This window comes from Epinephelus moara, chromosome 20, assembly GCF_006386435.1.
Source record: "Epinephelus moara isolate mb chromosome 20, YSFRI_EMoa_1.0, whole genome shotgun sequence".
Classification (NCBI taxonomy): Eukaryota; Metazoa; Chordata; class Actinopteri; order Perciformes; family Serranidae; genus Epinephelus; species Epinephelus moara.
In genome coordinates this window covers 27364375-27383233 of record NC_065525.1, presented here as the reverse complement: position 1 = coordinate 27383233, position 18859 = coordinate 27364375, and the positions used below count along the sequence as shown (strand labels likewise).

The 18859-nt window shown below is 39.5% G+C and overlaps 1 protein-coding gene and 1 non-coding gene across 4 annotated transcripts; both read left to right on the top strand.

Annotated features, from left to right (window-relative positions):
* Window positions 1-24: 24 nt before the first annotated feature.
* kif23 (kinesin family member 23) lies at window positions 25-14793 on the top strand. 3 transcript variants are annotated; one of them, XM_050073968.1, is made up of 24 exons: window positions 25-120; window positions 379-445; window positions 652-780; window positions 2020-2125; window positions 2262-2398; window positions 2512-2624; window positions 2702-2872; window positions 3060-3104; window positions 5111-5223; window positions 5481-5602; window positions 5707-5809; window positions 5891-5970; window positions 6055-6174; window positions 6275-6434; window positions 7165-7326; window positions 7441-7607; window positions 7705-7878; window positions 8062-8265; window positions 10089-10439; window positions 10706-10939; window positions 12413-12501; window positions 12608-12686; window positions 14067-14137; window positions 14230-14793. In XM_050073968.1, the coding sequence occupies exons 1-24, from the start codon at window positions 107-109 to the stop codon at window positions 14243-14245; spliced, it is 3027 nt and encodes a 1008-aa protein (XP_049929925.1). In that variant the 5' UTR covers window positions 25-106; the 3' UTR covers window positions 14246-14793. The 3 variants fall into 3 exon arrangements, with proteins under 3 accessions (XP_049929925.1, XP_049929923.1, XP_049929924.1); XM_050073966.1 differs by lacking the exon at window positions 10089-10439 and having other exon boundaries at window positions 14230-14792; XM_050073967.1 differs by lacking the exons at window positions 3060-3104; window positions 10089-10439 and having other exon boundaries at window positions 14230-14792.
* On the top strand, window positions 5284-5377 carry LOC126408693 (Z30 small nucleolar RNA). Its single transcript, XR_007571928.1, has one exon. It is a non-coding gene; the product is annotated as a Z30 small nucleolar RNA (small nucleolar RNA).
* Window positions 14794-18859: the final 4066 nt, after the last annotated feature.

The window sequence follows — 18859 nt, the reverse complement described above, 5'->3', positions numbered from 1 at the left end:
AAAAAGTCCTCTGGTTACAGGAGGCGGAGGGAAAGTTCAAAATTGGAGGAGGAACAGGAACGGTAAAAAAAAAAAAAAAAAAAAACTCGATAGGACGCGAGTCACAATGAACAGACAAGCGTAAGTAGACTGTAAAATTTATTTTCAACTTAACTCACTTTAACGCACACTACCTACAAGTGCTATGCTAATCCTAATTGTCGTGTTATAGTTTACGGTCCTGTCGACGGAATCCAAACAACGAATGATTAGCTAGCTTAGCCGTAACGTTAGCCGGGGGCTAATACGCCGTCTAGCCAGCGGCTTTGTTAGCGCATCCTCGCTGTAATGAAACACTAACGCAACACTGTGCTGATGAAATGTGATTTTCTTTTTCAGGAAGGGTAGGACACCCCGCAGGCCTCCTCATAAAAAGCCCTCCAACAACCAGAAAGACCCGGTTGGGGTGAGTGTTATTAAGTTTGTTCAATAATTAACGTTAACAAACAACGCAAACTGTTTCGTTCATGTACTTCCGGGATGTGGTGTATGAATGTCTGATAAATTGTAGTTATAAAGTAAGGCTCCATACTATGTTTGTTTTCCCAAAGGTACAATGAAGTAAAAGTAGTACTTAATAAAACACGCCCTCCTCTTCCTGTGTGTACTCAGGTGTACTGCCGTGTACGACCTCTGGGTGTGGAGGACGAGGAGTGTTGCATCGAGGTCATCAGCAGCACCACCATCCAGCTGCACGCCCCTGAAGGCTTCAAAACAAACCGCAATGGAGAATACAAAGAGGTAACATAATGAACCACAAGTATTTTTGTTGTTTTCCCTCCTTTTGTTGTACTGCTGAAGGGTAAAAGCAGAGGTCTTCTTTTACACAATGATCATGTGCTTAAAGGAATAGTTCAGTTCTTTTTCAAGAGGATTTGTTTGGGGTATTTATCCACAGACAGTATATTACAAACAGTAGAAAGTAGTTAATCGGCATGCTCCAGTTTGGAGAAATAGGCTGGAGCCCGACATGAAAGCTAAGCAATCTACTCCTGTGGTGGGGGCAACATCAAAACATATTTTAGCCACCTAAAAAAGTCCCAGTCAATATCAGATTAAGTGTATGCTATATTGAGAGTATTTTCATTGCCTTACGTTAATGTCCGACAGTGGTTTCCAGCAGTAAAATGAAGCAGTTGCATTGCTCTCTTCACAGCCAGACTCCATTAAGAAAACCGTGATTTAACATTGCTTAACACAGGAGCTGCTGGTCTGTCACTACCTCCATCAGTTAGTTTGTTTGTAACTTTGGTGTTTAAAGGGGTTAGTCGGGTACACCAAAGTTGTACAATAACACTAATTAACTAACTAATTGAAGCAGTGGTAGACCAGCAGCTCCCGTGTACAGCGGGGTCTGGTGGCTTTGAGCAGAGCATAGATGGGGGACTGAAACTGTTAACGGCTCCCCCGCTGCCAACAGGCTGTCTGATGGAAAGGTACAGTTCTGAGAATACTCTCAATATGCTGTACACTTAAATTGGTATTGATTTTTGTAAGTGACTAAAATACATTTTGTTACTGACCCCATTCACAGCAGGACATTGCTTGGCTTCCATGCCGGGCTCCAGCCTTTTTCTCCAAAATGGGGGCATGCTGTCTACATCTATTGTATGTCATACTACATTGAATATGGAAACGTATCCCATACAATCCCACTTCAAACATATATGATATAATATCCCTTTAACTGTCATATTTAATGTAAAGGATACATTTAGTGATATTCTGCATTCTTCTAATTGTAAACAAATCCAATGAAAAGACCAAAACCAACAATATATTATTCGCATTAATAAGTATTGCCCGTGTTGCCAAAGTCTGATACATCTTAGCTGTTACAAAAAAACGAAAAAACAAAAAAATCTTAAAAACACATTTGTGGAACATGGGGACTGTTGTTTCGAGTCAGTCCCACATACACAATCCTGCTACCATGAATACTCAATAGTGTACCAAATTCCATTCTCTTTTGCTTCTCAGACACAGTATTCCTTCAAAAAAGTATTCGGAGTGTCAACATCTCAGATGGAGCTGTTTGAGTTTGTGGCCAAACCTCTTGTCGATGACCTCATCCATGGAAAAAATGGTAAGAGCTCCAGAAAGAAGACACACTTATTTTTCGAAACAATATGTGTCTAACTTCAGCCAGCTGCCTAATTTGCAAACTAAATTTTAGTACATCTGCTGTGTTTCCTGCCACTGATTTTCCTGCGTTGTTGTAGGTCTGCTCTTCACGTACGGGGTCACAGGAAGTGGAAAGACGTTCACCATGACTGGCTCTCCAGGCCAGGGTGGACTTCTACCTCGCTCTCTTGACATGATCTTCAACAGTATTGGACCCTACCAGGCCAAACGATATGTACGAGAGTTAACATTCAAGAATTGTGTTGATCATCACGTACCCACGCATCTTAGTAATATTTTGTTAAGTCTGTGTTTATCTATTTTAATACCTCCTGTGTTTTTCCTCAGGTTTTCAAGACTGATGACAAAAATGGCATGGAGGTCCAGAATGAAGTCGATGCCTTGTTGGAGCGTCAAAGGCGGGAAAACAACTTGCCTGTTCCTAAGACACCCTCCTCTAGGTAAGTCTGAGTCCTGTTAAACACCAGAGTTCTGCTACACTGTGACCGATACATAACATGCACTACTATGATTTCAGACAAAAGCTTGATCCTGAAATTGCTGACATGATTAAGCCAGAGGATGCTTATAAAGCTGATGATGTGGATGAGGACAGCAGCTACAGCGTCTTCGTCTCCTACATAGAAATCTACAACAACTACATCTATGACCTCCTGGAGGAAAATCAGGAGGATGCAATCAAACCAAAGTAAGTCCTAGAAATGTAAAGTGAAAGAATAATAACCCAGAGAAAGACTCATGAATAGTAAATCAGCATTAGCATGTTTAATTTGTTCACAGACATTAAAATGTTTTAAGTATAGCAGCTTGTCGAGATGATAATTTTATGTCAGAGTAGCTGGTAGACAAAAATTATTGTCTGTTCTTTTTACTAGGTGGAATGGTGGAGGCACACCTGTGCGCCAGAACACTGAGTTCATGTATGTGACCAGTGAATACTCGTACATCATCAGACTAGTAGCCTGATTCAGATGAACTCTCCCTGTTACACACAAATCTGCAGTCTAGACTTTAAACAGAACCTCGTCAAGGCTGGAGACATTTACAGACTTGTTATGGAAACTTCTTACTTTAGAAAATTGAGTACAGTTGTCACAACAAGTAAGAAGTTACCCTGAAGTAGGGCTGGGTTTCAGGACCGACACCAAAACAAAACTTTTATCTATACAATTTAATTTATTGAGGGATCTATAAAAAACACACCAGTCCGAGGGATAACATGTTAAAATGCGACTAAAATGAGACTTTATTGCTGACATGATCCCAATTAATACCTTACTTTATAAACAAGAAATTTTAACATGTTTTTGGCAAAAAGCCAAATACAGCTGAAATGATTAAACAATTAGTAAACTGACAGAATTGTTTCAACAACTTTTAATAATAGATTATGGCTTAGGGTTTTTTTCTCTATAGCAGCAATGGCAAATATTCTCTGGCTCAAACATGTCCATTGTGAGCGTTTGCTAAAAGTACAGTTGAAAACTTTTCTGAAGATTACTTTTTGTCATATTTGCTGAAACTGTCACTGCGTCCACACAGTACTGTGTGAGACAGACATTATTTTAGCTCCTCACAGTGCTTCTAATGGTATTTGCTAGAATCTACCACACCGCACTGAAAACAACCAGTCAGATCTGAAGAGTTTCTATTGCAGCTGTAAATCCTGTCAATCACTTTTATGAACTGTGGTCAAACTAGGCAGCACCGATCAAATATGAGTCAAGATTCTGTTACTGCATTGCCCATTTCTGTATTTTTCTGCTAATGGATGGTACTTGGGTTTCGCTAGACTGTTTTCAACATGGCGGCTGGGTCAGAAACTCTTATTTTACAGCTAAACAGTACACTTAAATATGTTTCTGAAAACATTTGAGGTGAAAAATAGGCAATGCAGTAACAGAATCTTAATTCATATTTGATCAACAGTTTGAATGCAGTTCACAAGCAGTAATTGACATGATTGACAGCTACAGTGGAGACTCCTCAGCTCTGATTGGTTGTTGTGATGATTTTTTCAGCAAAGACATGTTGCCTTTGAGTTTTTCAAATGTATGCATTGTGTGTTTGTTCACGTTCAATAAGGCCATTAGAAACACTAAGAGGAGACAGAGGAGCATTATTTTTTTTCACAGATTATCTTTCTCATGTACCACCGTGTCAGTTTGAGCAAAAATGACAAAATATTTCTAAAAGTTACCGACTATTGCTTTGATGGTTCGGACTGTTGGTCAGAGAAAACAAGCAATTTGAAAATTCCACCAAGGACTTTGTAAATGGCATTTAAAAAATCCTTTTGTGACATTTTATACGTCAAAAGATTAATTAAAAAAACACAAAATAATGACCTAATTAATCAATAATGAAAATAATAATTAGTTGCAGCTGTAAAGCCAAAGTTCTGAAATGTTAAAACACAAACATCTGTACAAGAACAGTGCCTGACTGACATGATATCATATTGGCATGAGTATAATTTAAATCAAACATTTATAATACTTTAGGCAAAGTCTTGATCTAAGCAAGTATTCATGCCAAATTTTGGATTGCTACAGACACATTTGGTCAGTGCCCATAAAACATTGAGGTTTGTTACTCAGCCCTACCCAAAACTTAAGTGACAGAGCCACTGATTGCGGGCTTCAGCACGTAATGTCTCCAGCGTTGATGAGTGTTCATTTAGTCCTGAAAATCATTACGCCACCCTCCTCCTGCTTGTAGTCTTTGTTATGGCAAACCTCCTGAATGTCCTTAAATCTGCTGTGTGTTGCTTTGTTTGGCACCCTGTGATTGTCACTGATGATTTAACCATGGCTGGAATTAAGCACCATTAATATCCCACGCCAAATGTTTGACACTCCACATCTGCTGCATGAAAAATGAAATTCCATGTTGTCAGTGACTAACACTTATGTTCTTAATGTAGACCACCACAGTCTAAAATCCTCAGAGAGGATCAGAATCACAACATGTATGTGGCTGGCTGTATGGAGGTCGAAGTCAAGTCTGCTGAGGAGGCGTTTCAAGTGTTCTGGAAAGGTGAGTTTATGTAACATCGTCACATTTAAGGGAATAAAGGGAAAAGAATAATGCAAAACGCTGCAGTGATGATTGATAGGACTGACCTGGCATTGATGGCCTCCGGGTCAGCTCTGGCCAGGAAATGATCTCAATTAATCTTCTCTCTGAGCAGGTCACCTAAGAGTTTTGACTAAAGAAGGTTAGAGTAGTTGAAACTATGTGAAGATGCAATCTGTTAATGAACATGCTTGAAAAGTTGGCTGACAATGTTCCAGGTCAGAAGAAGAGGAAAGTTGCGAACACCCGCCTGAACAGAGAGTCCAGCCGCTCCCACAGCGTGCTCATCATTAAACTGGCTCAGGCTCCTCTTGACGCAGACGGAGACAACATCCTCCAGGTCAGTCGAACCCTAAACCACACCTCTAGTCCTAGAGTCGTATGTGGATGAATTATAAGCATACTGAGGAGATACTGAGGTTGTTTTCTGATTGTATTCATCAGGATAAAAACCAGGTGAGTGTTAGTCAGCTGTGCCTGGTGGATTTGGCAGGAAGTGAGCGCACCGGAAGGACGGGGGCAGAAGGCACCCGTATACGTGAAGCAGGTTTGTTGCCCCAGTTGTCAAAATTCGGTTTTATTTGTAGCTGAAGTTTGTGTGAGATTAAACAACATTCTTACCATGCAGGTAACATTAATCAGTCCCTGCTGAATCTGCGGACGTGCATTGAGATACTTCGAGAGAACCAGATGTGTGGCACAAATCGGGTACGAACTAAAGCCGACTAAATCCGAACACTGTCGTTATATTTATTGATGAACCACGTAGGTAATGTAAGTTTTCTCTGACAGATGGTCCCCTACAGAGACTCTAAAGTAACCCATCTGTTCAAGAACTACTTTGACGGAGAGGGCAAAGTCAGAATGGTTGTCTGTGTCAATCCCAAAGGCGACGACTACGAGGAAACCTTGGTAAGTTCACCCTGCACCTTCACTGTGTCCCGTCTGTTATTAGAATGAGCATGTAAGCTTCTCTCCACTGTCACATTAAAGACTCATTCTGTTTGTCCAGCTGGTGATGCGGTTTGCAGAGATGACCCAGGAGGTGGAAGTGGCTCGTCCAGTGGACAGGCCCATCTGTGGCTTCACCCCGGGCCGTCGCCATAGAAACCAGGCCTTCAAAGAGGAACTGTCTCGCAAGCTGGAGGAGCGAGGCGGCCCGACAGACAGAGGTAAGATATGCACTGTATGTAAGTCAAATCTGCCAAATAAGACTGTGATTTATTAAGATGCTTTACTAGAGTAACATGTTAACAAATGTTAAATGAGCGTGATAAAAGGAAAAATAACAATTTTATTTTAAAAATAACAAAGTGACTGCATAAAGTTAAACCTTTAAAGAGGGTTCCTACAGTTCAAGGCAAGTTAGATTTAAGACTTTCTAAATGCCATTTAGAATTAAATTTAAGACCAATTTTGCAATAACCAAAATAGGTGGGAAAAATCATAAACCGACATTAATAAATTAAGGTTTGGGACAATTGGGTAAATCATATTAAAAAAAAAAGATGTTACCCATCTCAAGATGTTGAGATTTTACAACCCAACCTCAGAAAATTCCATACCCTTTAAGACTTTATAAGGATCCATGGCAACCCATTTAAGTTCAGTTATTTTAATGTAACCGCAAACTGGTCAAACCATAGCCCATTAACATTTCTAATTTTAACTGGACCATCTCAAAGAGAATCAGTGTGAAGCAGTGGATTCAGGTCTTTGTCTCTTTTTAAGATGAATAACTGCTGTGATAATGTTCATTATGTCAAACTTCAAACTTATACACACACCCTATGTGCAAGCTAATCCCCCAAAACCATAATCTTTACATTTTAGACGTTACTGTATTTGTACATTTCACACATGGAAAAAGCTTTTAAAGTCACATCCTCTGTGTTTCCTTAGACCTGCCCTCTGTTATAAACCACCTGGTGCACAGCCTCCCACCTCTACCATCCTCTGAGCTGACCGACCCCCATGATGACATCACCCTGCCAAGGCTCATCGAAGCTCTGCAGAACAGACACAGGATCAGACAGATGATGATCGACGAATACAACAAAGCAGGTGCCTGCTCACACTCTAGCTCGACTCACACCTCTCGGCTTTGACTGTTCAGGTTATATAAAGAGTTGCATGTCATATGTTGGCTCACATGTTCTCTCTTTTGTGTTATTTTAGCCAACATGATGAAGTCCATGCTTCAGGAACTGGACAACAACCTCATTACTAAAGACAATTTCATTCATGAACAAAACGGCAAACTGGTGGAGAAGGACAAAATCATCCAGAACAACAAGGCAGAGTTGGAACGCTTGGAGAAGAAAAACAAGATGCAAGAACACAAGGTGAGAGACAAAAACATTCAAACCACCCGCAGACTGCTTTTTCATTTGGTAGACATGTTGCTCAGTTTGCTAAGTGTTGCACATGGTTCTGCTCCAGATTGACATCCTGCAGAAAACTACTAAAATCTATGAGGACGACAAGCGCTCACTGATGCATGAACTGGAAACCAGAGACCAGAGGCTGCAGAGGGAGCTGTCTGACAAGAGACGCATGGAGCAGCGCATGCATGGCGTCGTCACAGATACACAGTACAAATGGGAGAAAGAATGTGTGAGTTACTCCTCTTATTACACAGAGAGCAATAAAGAAGGGAGCCTTCTGTGTACTATAGCCTGCTAAAGTAGCAGTTTGTTTACCGCCATGGATTATTTTTTTGTCGTGCCTCAATTTTCCCAAAGATTGTTTGTAGAATCAGTGGTGTTAAACTTTAACATTATGCCTCTTGCATTGCAGGACCGACGCGTTAATGCGATGCAGCTGGAGATGCAAAACAAACTTTGGGTGAAAGACGAGAAACTGAAGCAGCTCAAGGCTATCGTGACGGAGAGCAAGACTCCAGGTCGTCCTGAGCCTCCACCGCGTCAGACTCAGCCTAAGAGGCCTTCCAGAGAGGAACGCCTCCCTGCGAAAAGATCAGCCTCGCCCTCACCTGTCCCTGTATGTTGAGTTGACGATGCACATCTAGAGCTCCTCTAGCTCCTGATTAATTTATCTGACACTAGATATTCTTCAATGAAATGACAGCGGGGCAGTTTAACAGAATTCTGTCCCCTCAAAGTTAACAGCTACTGTGCTCCCCTCCCTGACACTAATACTCTCCTGACCAGACTAACATTACTGATCCCAATGTGATGACGAGATGCATTAACACCTGCACAAAGTACAGTGCATTAGTCCTGCAGCAGTTAACTACAGTTGTGAAACGTGTTAACCTTTAAAAGCTGTGTCTGTGATGTTGCTTTGGAGTAGAGCTGAAACTAACACTTACTTAAATTAATAATTACTGACTAATGATTAAAGCCTGGGTTTGGCTGAAGGTGGCAGTGCTGTTTGGGCTGAGAAAGCCATGTATAAGTAAGGAGGAAATCCAGGAAGAGGAAGGTTATTTAAGTGTGGGAGTGGCCTATTTGAATCCCTTTTGTTTGAGACCATGCTGCAAGGTGAGTGTGTTTGCTGATCCTGTAAGTTTATTTATCTCCTTTAACTTCAGCTTATATTGTAGTTATGCTATGTAGCGTGTGAAATAGAGTATGGTGAATGTGCTAGGAAAGGTAGTATCAGCATTGCTTCTACCTGGAGCTCGCATGTACGGAGCCTGGGTTTGGTTGAAGGTGGCAGTGCTGTTTGGGCTGAGAAAGCCATGTGTAAGTAAGGTAAAGGAGGTTATTGGGTTGGTGCGGGGAGCAGTGAGACCTGGCATTAGGGGAGTGTCTCTGGGACGCCAGAGATCACTGTCTAGCCTCCTGGAGGTGTCGTGGGACCAACTAGACGAAACACTGGTGAAAGGAGGTTCCCACCCGATGACCCCAAAGACATGTTAGTTATCACTGCTCACTGGTCTGTATAGTTAAGCCTTGCTATAAGAGCTTATCATATGGCTTAGGAGGTTATTCACTGAGTGCTGATCCTTTCTCTAGAGCACAAACTTCTTGTGTTTATTTGAATTTAGTCTCAGAAAATGGTGAAAAGGAACCATAACAACTTACCAAAGTCCAAGGTGTCCTCTTCAAATGTATTGTCCAAAACCCAAAGATATTTAGTTTACAATGATAAGCAGAGAAAAGCAACAAATCCTTAAATTAAAGAAGTGAAAAAACAGCGAATGATTGGAATTAACTGGTAACAAATTAGGCTATTTATCAGGCAAAAATGTCAATTGATGTTTTCAGCTCTAAATTGGAATATATTAAGGTGTTCTTATTATTTTGTAACTATATTTACATACAATAGGGATGCGGCTAATGATGATTTCTGCTATAGATTAATCTACCGATTATTTATTCACTCATTTAATCATTTGATCTACACATTAAACTGTAAAAAATACCCTTCACAATTTCTTCAGCCCATAGTTACATCATAGTGATGTCTCATTTTGTCTGAACAGCAGTCCAACATACTCACTTTAATCTTATGTAGGCTATGACAAGGAAAAGCAAGTAATTTTACCATCTGAGAAGCTGCAGTCATCACAACCTAAATGATTAACTGATTATCAAAGTAATTGAAGATTCAATTTACAAAACATTGATCAACTAATTGCTGCAACTTTAAAAATTGACGACTCTTTCAAACAGCCAACAAAAACTGTAATAATCTTCACAAAGGCTGACTGTATTTTAGGGCTGTTGTAGTGTGTCTGCTGCTGCTTCATTCCACCAGCTACTGGAACATTTACTTCCTATGTGATATCTTTGTACTAACCCTATCTAACCATGCATGTATGTAATTCTGCTTCGACTTTCCCCTTCTGCCCCCAGTGCCCTGTTGATTCTCCCTGTGTCAGGCCAGTGCCAGGGCCAGTCAGTGCCACTAGAGTTGAGGAGGTTGAGATGAACCCAAGGCCCGCCTGCCCCGTCCCCAGCACCAGTAGCTCTTTGTCTGTGTCTAGCTGCGTCTCTGCATGGGAGCAGCGCATGGCCCAGAACAGCAGGCAGGGTCACCAGTCCCCTAGTACGCCCACAAGAACCCAGTCCCCAGCAGGCCCCGTGGCCAGCCGGGGAAGGAGGAGAGCTCTGTGTTGGGTTAGAGAGGAGGAGGAGGAAGAAGAGGAAGAAGCAGCAGCCAGCTCCCCTCCAGTTGATCTAGACCTAATTGAGAGAAGCTACAGGGTCAGTGAGTCGGCTACAGGCAGCAGCATGAGGTTATAGTGAAACTGGTGTCTCTGATCAATGAGGTTTATTTTATTCCTCCACTAAACAGGCCAAATACTTGACACAGTTTTCCCAAAATTTGGATTCCTAGAACTGCAGACATCCCCAGCTATCCCAACAGTATCATGATGGATATCTTTGTCAGGATTTTATGTTATTTTTTGTCCTGGTTTTATGTATGTTTGTTTTTCTTCTTTTATTTTAATTGCATCCTCGCTCTGTAGACAACAACACCGGTGCGGCCGCTGCACCGTCGCTCCCGCTCTGCTGGTGGGGAGAAGTGGGTGGACCACAAGCCCTCCTCCAGTGTGGACTTGGGGACAGTCTTACAGCCTGTCATCCCCAACGCTATCCAGGTGTCTGCACCCAGTGAGAAGGCCCTGTCAAAGTGTGACAGATATGTGTTAACGCACCAGGAGGTCGCCTCTGATGGCGAGATACAGACCAAACTTATTAAGGTGGGTACGCTGCAACAGGATATTTGACAAATGTTTGAAAATGTCTGCATCTTATAGAATATAATCAGAATACTATTTATTTATCTATTTATTACTCAGTCTACGAGAATGTTCATGTTGGTTGTTTTTCCTTTTAATCAATAGAAAGTGAGGTATCCACTGCTATTATATAGAAGCTGCTATAGCTGGTGCTAGAATCGGTTAATATTTTTAACACAATCAATGGAATATGTTAATTTTAAGACTTTATTTCTGTTACTGTACTCACAACCAGGGTGTCTGCAGGTCCTTAAAAATATCTGTATAAATATAAGGCCTTAGAAGTCTTTAAACAGTCTTAAATTTGAATTTAATCTCCACCAACATTTTATTTTACTTCACTGATCCATCCTTCTATCTTCTGTTTGTCAAAATGAGTCAAGCTTCAAAGTCCAAATTTCTGATGTTATAAATATTTAAACCTACCACTGAACCTTATACTTTTCCTTGTACCTGCACTTAACTGTTGATAAAATGTGGATTAACCTAATTTATCACGACTTTTATACTTGCCTGCAATGATTTAGAATGAAAAAGACGATTTGTCAAAAAAAAAAATCGGTCTTAAATTTGTTTAAAAATTAAATTGAAAAGGTCTCAAGATGCATTCAATTTAAGTGTCTGATACCCCACTTTTAATCTGTCCAGTAAAGTCTGCAGATAATTCTAAAAATGTTCAGGACAGAGTCAAATTTTTGTACAGTGGATAAACATGGAAAAGGAAACCTCAGTTATTATTCTGCATTACTTTAGGGTTTCGTTTTCCATAAAACAGTCAGTGGGTACATATCCATGGTCTTTTTTCAAAATTGGTTATGAATAACTATGAGCATGACACTTTTCTTCTCAAATCTTTTCGTTGATTTTCAACAAAGAGGCATTCAACAATATAACTGTTCTCACAATGGCAGGTGGTGACGTTTTTTACATTAATCAGGAACTACTTGAGAATGTCGGTCCTTGTGTTGCTAAAAGCTGCTTTTATTTGGGTTAAAGGGGCACATCTTTAGGCCTGATATTAAGAACACATACTGATCCTGTGGTTACTGCATTGAAGCAGAGCACCACATCAATAAATCTGGTGTCAGGTGCCTTCAGGGAAGCAGGATATTTGAGACCGCACATCGTGTCTGATCTGTAAATATCTAAAGAAGTGGGCCTTTGGCAAGTTAAGAGACAGTTAAAGGACTGAGGCAAAGCTGTCTCTGTGAATGGGCATGTAATGCCTTTTCTGTGCCAGTCCTGGTATATTATATCTTGCATGGAGGGGATAAAATGGTGGTTTGAGGCAAGAATGTAACACACAGTATAACTGCACAATATTAGGGTGTGCTGCATTTGCTAACTCACTATGTTTTATGTTTAAAAAAACAAACTTGCACGAACTGCTAATTAAAATTGGTTATTTCCAAACACGTATTCTTCATTTTTCAGGGTGAGGTAATTAAGACCAGAGGAGGAGGACAGGCTGTCCAGTTCACTGACATCGAGACTCTCAAACAGGAGCTCACCGCAGTCCCAAGGTAACAGCCGACAGATATGAGCTGCAGAGTAGCTGGAGGTCATAATAATTTCCTAAACAGTTTATGTTTTGTTTTGTTTTTTGTCCTTTCACATTCATGTCTGCAGGCGCAAAAGAAAATCCTCAGAAGGTGCACCTGCCAACGAAAATGCATCAGATGGAGCTTGGACTGATGTGGAGACAAGGGTAGGATGATATTGATTAGTCTCCAACAAACTATCGCTGCATGTGTGTAGAAGTGAGGTGGCCGGCCTAAAAACACATCCAAATGTATGTCTCTCATTCTTTTAGTTAGAAAAGGTTGTGATCAGACTAAAAATGTGATATCATCAAACTGCGTCTTATGACTCACCAATAATCCAATAGATATTCAAATTGCAGTGCTAATAAATAAATAAATAAATAAATAGATAGAGATAGATGGTACTTTATTGAGCCCAAACTGGGAAATTCTGATGTTACAGCAGCAATTAATCAAACAGTATGTGGACATTAGAATATAGAAATATAAAATATATACAAAAATGAGTAGTACTAAAATTTAAAATAGAAATATACAGGAATAAAATAAAAATATCAAATTGCAGTATGACAAAGAAAAGTAGTTACACTTTATAATATCCATCATTAATAAATGGCAAATTGAAAATGAAACTTAAGTTAGTAGTTTTTTTTACTGTTAAACAATGAAATGATAATGTTTACTAATTATTAGTAATGTTATAATTTGTTATGTTAACAGTTTATTGTTGCACACAAAACATTTTATTTACCATATTAAGCATTTGTTAATGGTTAATAACTGGTTTGTAAACTGTCTATATGCATTAGGTCGATGGACATTGAAAATTTGCAATGTTAAATATCCACTACACAGTATTTATAATAACAATTTAACAAGTTTTTAGTCTATAATCATCAGTTGCAACTTTATAATAGTCATCTGGTTTCCGAACCAAGTATTAAAAATTAACAAATACTAAATGTAGTATATAAAATGTTGTGTATGTACCAATAAACTGTTGAAATAACACATTATAGCATTACTAATAATTACTAATTATTATCAGTTAATTGTTTTACAAGTAAGATAACTTGATTAAGATTTTAAATAACCATCAATTTACCTTTTCAAGTATTTAATCATAAAAATAGTTGGCGATTAATTTTGTGTCAGATAGCAAATTGTTTTAACTCCAAATACAAAGCAGCCCAATACAACACCCTCGAACTACACAGACTCAAACATGATCGTTGAGCTAAATCAGTACATCTCTGAACTGTGTCAGAGCCAAACATAAGCTTCATGAGATTTTATCAGGATTTATTGCAGGTCTCTTGTTTTTAGTTGCAGTAGAGATGTATCCCGATTAACTAGTAGCTCACTTTGTAAAGTCATTCGTCACTTCATGTAGCACTTGACATTACTCAACGACTTCAGACACAGACACAGTAACAACAAAGTAACAAAGTGTTTATCTTCATTGTGTTGTTGTGAATGCATGTTTCAGTATAATTTAAATACTTGAGAGTAGATTTGGGTCCTAATTTGTCTTTTGTTTGCAGTGTTCTGTGGCGATGGAGATGAGGGCTGGATCCAACATGGGTCCTGGCTATGAGCATCATGGGATCACCAAGTAAGCTGTCATGGTTACAAATCACATATGTGAATAGCATTTCCTCTGCAAGACACAAACAATATTTGTTTAACTTGCTTTTTCTGTTACAGGCGCAGAAAACCCTGAAAGCAGTTGACCACTGCTCCAGTCATCACTCCCCTCTGCCCTCACCTGGCTCTTGTGCAATAGTCTAAACTTTTTTATATATATTTAGCTGTAGTGATATTTAAACATTTTCCACACTTTTTTATATATATGCAGAAGTGTATATACATGTGTCACCAAAGCTGTTTTCTGAAAATATTTTATACATTGTATTTGAACCAATAGAAAACAAGTGTTATCTGATTCAGTCAAGGATGGTGGCAAATATCTACTGTGGCGCTGCTGCTGCTGAAAAGAGTCTGTTTGCATGTTTATGTGTTGACAGTCACGTTTGTTACTTGGCACATGAAGAGGAGTTGTGAAGCTGCCACACTATTGATTTTGTCTGTTTCTGTCTCTTGATTGGTGAATCATACTGAGTTTTAAGTAGAGTTTGAATAATCCAGTTCTTTATGAAGTTCTTTCTTTATAAAATTTGCTTCTGCCACTAATGAAACTGAACTCTCCTGCCTTCACTGTACGCTCAGGAATAAAATTCCTTTGAAGCACCAGCTTGTTGTGTATATTCACACAGGGTTCCCACAGTCAGGGAAAACCTTGAAAACTCATCGGTTCAAAATCTCGTTTTCAAGGCCTGGGAATGTCACGGAATTAGAAAAAATTCTTAAAAGTTTTGAAAAAGTCAGGCGCCCAGTAGCTCAATTTCCTGACATAATCAGGATATCAAAGTATGGAGTTTAGTGAGTAGAGTGGGCATCCTATGTACATAGACAATGTCCTTGCTGCAGCGGCAGCTCACAACCCCTTGCTGCATGTCATACCCCTTCTCTCCTCCCTTCATACTTATCCTGCCCTGTCCAATATAGGCAAAAATGCTCAAAAAAATAATTGAAAAAATCATGGAATTTTGTTGTGTGGAATGAAACTGTTACAGTAACCCTCAGTGCATAACTTTCCACATGATGTCACATAACGGCAAATTTATTTTCTGCAGCCGTTACTGTAACGTAGCTATTAGAGCTCTATTGAGTGAAAACATTTTGTCTACTATCTCACACCTTTGTCCATTATCGTCTTCTTTTTTCTCCTCCATGTTTGCCAGCCAGTTGAAGTTATATTTGAATATAGTTTGAATCTGATATGTACACTAGGAAAATAATGTGACATTGTGATTTAAGTTGTAGGGGCAAGGGACACTCAACTTGCTTTGCCCAGGGGCCATTTTGCAAAACAACAGGAGGCCAAGGGCCAGTCGCAGCAGCCCCGAACAGGTATGGTGTATGCAGGGGCATTTAAGGATTTGAGGATATTAGTGGCTTAGCTTGGACCTCTGTTGGGTTGTCTAGGGGGTCGTTCCCTTTTTTTTAAAAACCAGCTCTATTTTGATACTTTTTAATGCACTCTGGCACCATATATCTTAAAAAATATTGCCAGTGTGAATAATTTGTTTTTACTGTGAATTAGAAAATGGTTTGGGGGCCACCTGGCGCCCTATCCTGGGCCAGATTTGGCCCACAGACCGTAAGCTGAGTATCACTGATGTATGGTCACGAATCCCAAAGTTTCCATACCTATGCTATGCTCCACTACATCTTTCAAATAATAGGCTACTGCATTTTTGAAATGGAACAATGTTTAGATAACATAATCCTTTTCTTGTCTCACAGTGGGGAAATTTGCAACATTACAGCAGCAAAAGGATAGTGCAAAACAGGAAGCATCAGTAAAAAAAAAAAGTACACAGCAATATGTAAGTATGTATGTAAAATGAGTAAACTGTACAAAAACTAGAGTAGTAAAAGTAGTTTATGTTATAAATTGTAAATCGTCATGGGGATTTTATAATGGGTCCTTAAAGAAGTCATGGAAAAGTTCTGAAATGTCAATGAATATGTGTGGGAACCCTGTTAACAGTAAAGTAAATACAATGTAAATGAGACAGTTACTCCAAGAAACTAGCGCCAGTATGATTTCTGAACACTAGATGGCAGCACAGGACAGCAGCACATTACAAATGTTGCACACACAGGTTCAGCTGCACTGAAGGAATACCCCAGAGGCCTGACGGCTATGAGGAGGAATCCTTCATACTGCAGCACGTTAACAATATGGCAAGAAATGCTAACTTAATGAACATCACTGAGGAGAAGCACATATTTTCAGTTAGTGATGAATTGTAGCGTCTTTGCTGTTGCGAGGGCCAATTCTGTGCCACTTTAAGACAACAGATTAGCAGTCAGCAGAACTGTTGATAGGCTAATAAGGAGAGACTGCTTGTTTATTTCAAAATTATGCTCGAGAAGAGATTTAGCGTCCCGTTAGAGCTCTGGGCGATCCTGTGCCAAGAGTGTAGCAATATTCTCTGTCATATAAACAAAGTCTGCTTTCAATTACTTTGCAGAAATTGCTTTCCTGTGCTCGTGCTTGATTAGATATTCATTATGTTAAACAAGACACCTTGTATATAAATCCACATTAAATTAGTCTGGTTGGCTGCCTTCAGGTAAAGTCAGCTGGGTCTCCGGTAATAAAAAGCCTGAGTGTGTCCCAGTCATAACTTGGTCATAATATACAAGTATTTTTTCTGACTATTGTCTGCAAAGAAGGGACAAGGCCTCATGTTGGCACCTGTAGAGACAGTATAAAGGTTCTTGATTTAAGTGAAAGTAGTAATACCACATCATAAAAATACTTGACAAGTAAAAGTACTCATTAGTTAACAAACTAGCCTCTGTGTTATATTAGGTTATTTAATTCTTTTTAATGACACTTTACTGTTTAAGCAGCATTTAAAAATTTTAATTACTTTTTACACTGAGGATAACTTAACCTTTAATAATGCATCACATTTTATATGCAGATCATATATTACTATGTAAAATAGTGATCTTTCAGCTAACAACTACATCTGTCAGATAAATGTAGAGGAGTAAAACAGAAGTACTTGAGTAAGGTACAAGTATCTCAAAGCTGTTTCTAATCACAGTCAGTGGTGGAATGAAACTAAGTACATTTACTCAAGTACTGTACTTAAGTGCAATTTTGGGGTACTTGTACTTTACTTGGGTATTTCTAATTTATGCTATTTTCTACTTAACTACATCTCGGATGGAAATAATGTACTTTTTAATCCACTACATCGATGTGAGAGTTTTAGTTATTGGTTACTTTACAGATTTATATAATCTATATGAAAAATACACCAACTAATATCGCCCCACTTGTACCAGCTGCAACGTTAAAGTGATGAACACATTAATGCATCGAAAATGTAATACCAGTCATATGTATTATTCTGAAATGACCCGATCCGCATGATGAGTACTTTTACTTTTGGTACTTTAACTTTATTTTGATGCTGATATTTTGGCGCTTCCACTTCAGACAGATTTTGAATGCGGGGTGGCACGGGGATGCAGTGGTTAGCATTGTTGCTTCACAGTAAAGGGGTTCCTGGTTCTAACCTGGGGTTGGGGGTTAATTGGTGACTCTAAATTGGTCGTAGGTGTGAATGTGAATATGAATGGTTGTCTGTCTCTATGTGTCAGCCCTGTGATAGTCTGGCGGCCTGTCCAGGGTGTGCCCTGCCTCTGGCCCAATGTCAGCTGGGATAGGCTCCAGCCCCCTTGCGACCCCCAACAGCATAAGCGGTTACTGAAAAATAATGAATGAAAATTTTGAATGCAGGACTTTTAATTGTAATTAAGTACTTCTACATTGCAGTACTGCTACTTTAACTTAAGTAAAAGACCTTAATATTTCCTCAATTACTGATTACAGTACTAAAGTAATTCACTTTCCACCACCGTATTTATAGTTTTGCAATCTACAACATATTTAAAACCACTATAAGCAACAGGAGAGTGAGAAAACCCTCAACTTGAAAACTGCAGCAAAACTCCAACGTACTAAAATGTCAGCGTCCAGTTTCACTATCTCTTATCAACTGAGCATCACCAGTGTAATGACCAGCTGAAGCTAGTGGTACAGTCATCCAGGCTTTGAGTAGACAGTTGAAATCTCATCTACTACCAGTCTGGCTGGGTTTCAATTGGAAAGCACTGGAGAGTGACTAACATGGAGCCTCTTGGAGAGGGTCAAGAGCCCAGAGCAACCAGTGGCCATTAAATTCACTCCTATGAGATATCGAGTGCTTTGCTTTTTGACCAGGCTCTGTTTGGTGTGCTGCACCACACTATTATCCCCAGCTCCTCACTGCGAGCCCTCCACAACCAAGTGGCGCGAGCATTATAAAGATGTTATTATGAAACTCCTGTTGAGCCCCATCACCAGTTTCAAAGGGACACTTGAGGAAAATAAATGAAAACTGCACACAAAGGCCTCCAATAAGCATAAACCAAGTCTTAAAGACAACAGCGTTCATCCGACGGTATGGAAAGAATACATCATTCTGCATTTCAGAGGCTTCGGGGTTATGGTTGTGCATTATGCTTATCAATGTTATTAAACTTGCTGGAGGGAATTCTGATGTTCTACTTGAATACACACAGTCAATTAGACCATCTCAGATTTTAAAAGAGCAAGCCTAATTGCAATGTTTTATTGACTCTTTGCTTGAATGACTCTGATAAAGAGGTCTTAAGCTGCCTTTTGGCACAGGCAGGATGAAATCAT

Bases quoted from the DNA above. Each gene is read 5' to 3' on its own strand.
- kif23 (XM_050073968.1), top strand. The intron at 781-2,019 runs GTAACATAATGA...TTTGCTTCTCAG, and splicing joins GCAATGGAGAATACAAAGAG to ACACAGTATTCCTTCAAAAA. The intron at 2,873-3,059 runs GTAAGTCCTAGA...TCTTTTTACTAG, and splicing joins GAGGATGCAATCAAACCAAA to GTGGAATGGTGGAGGCACAC.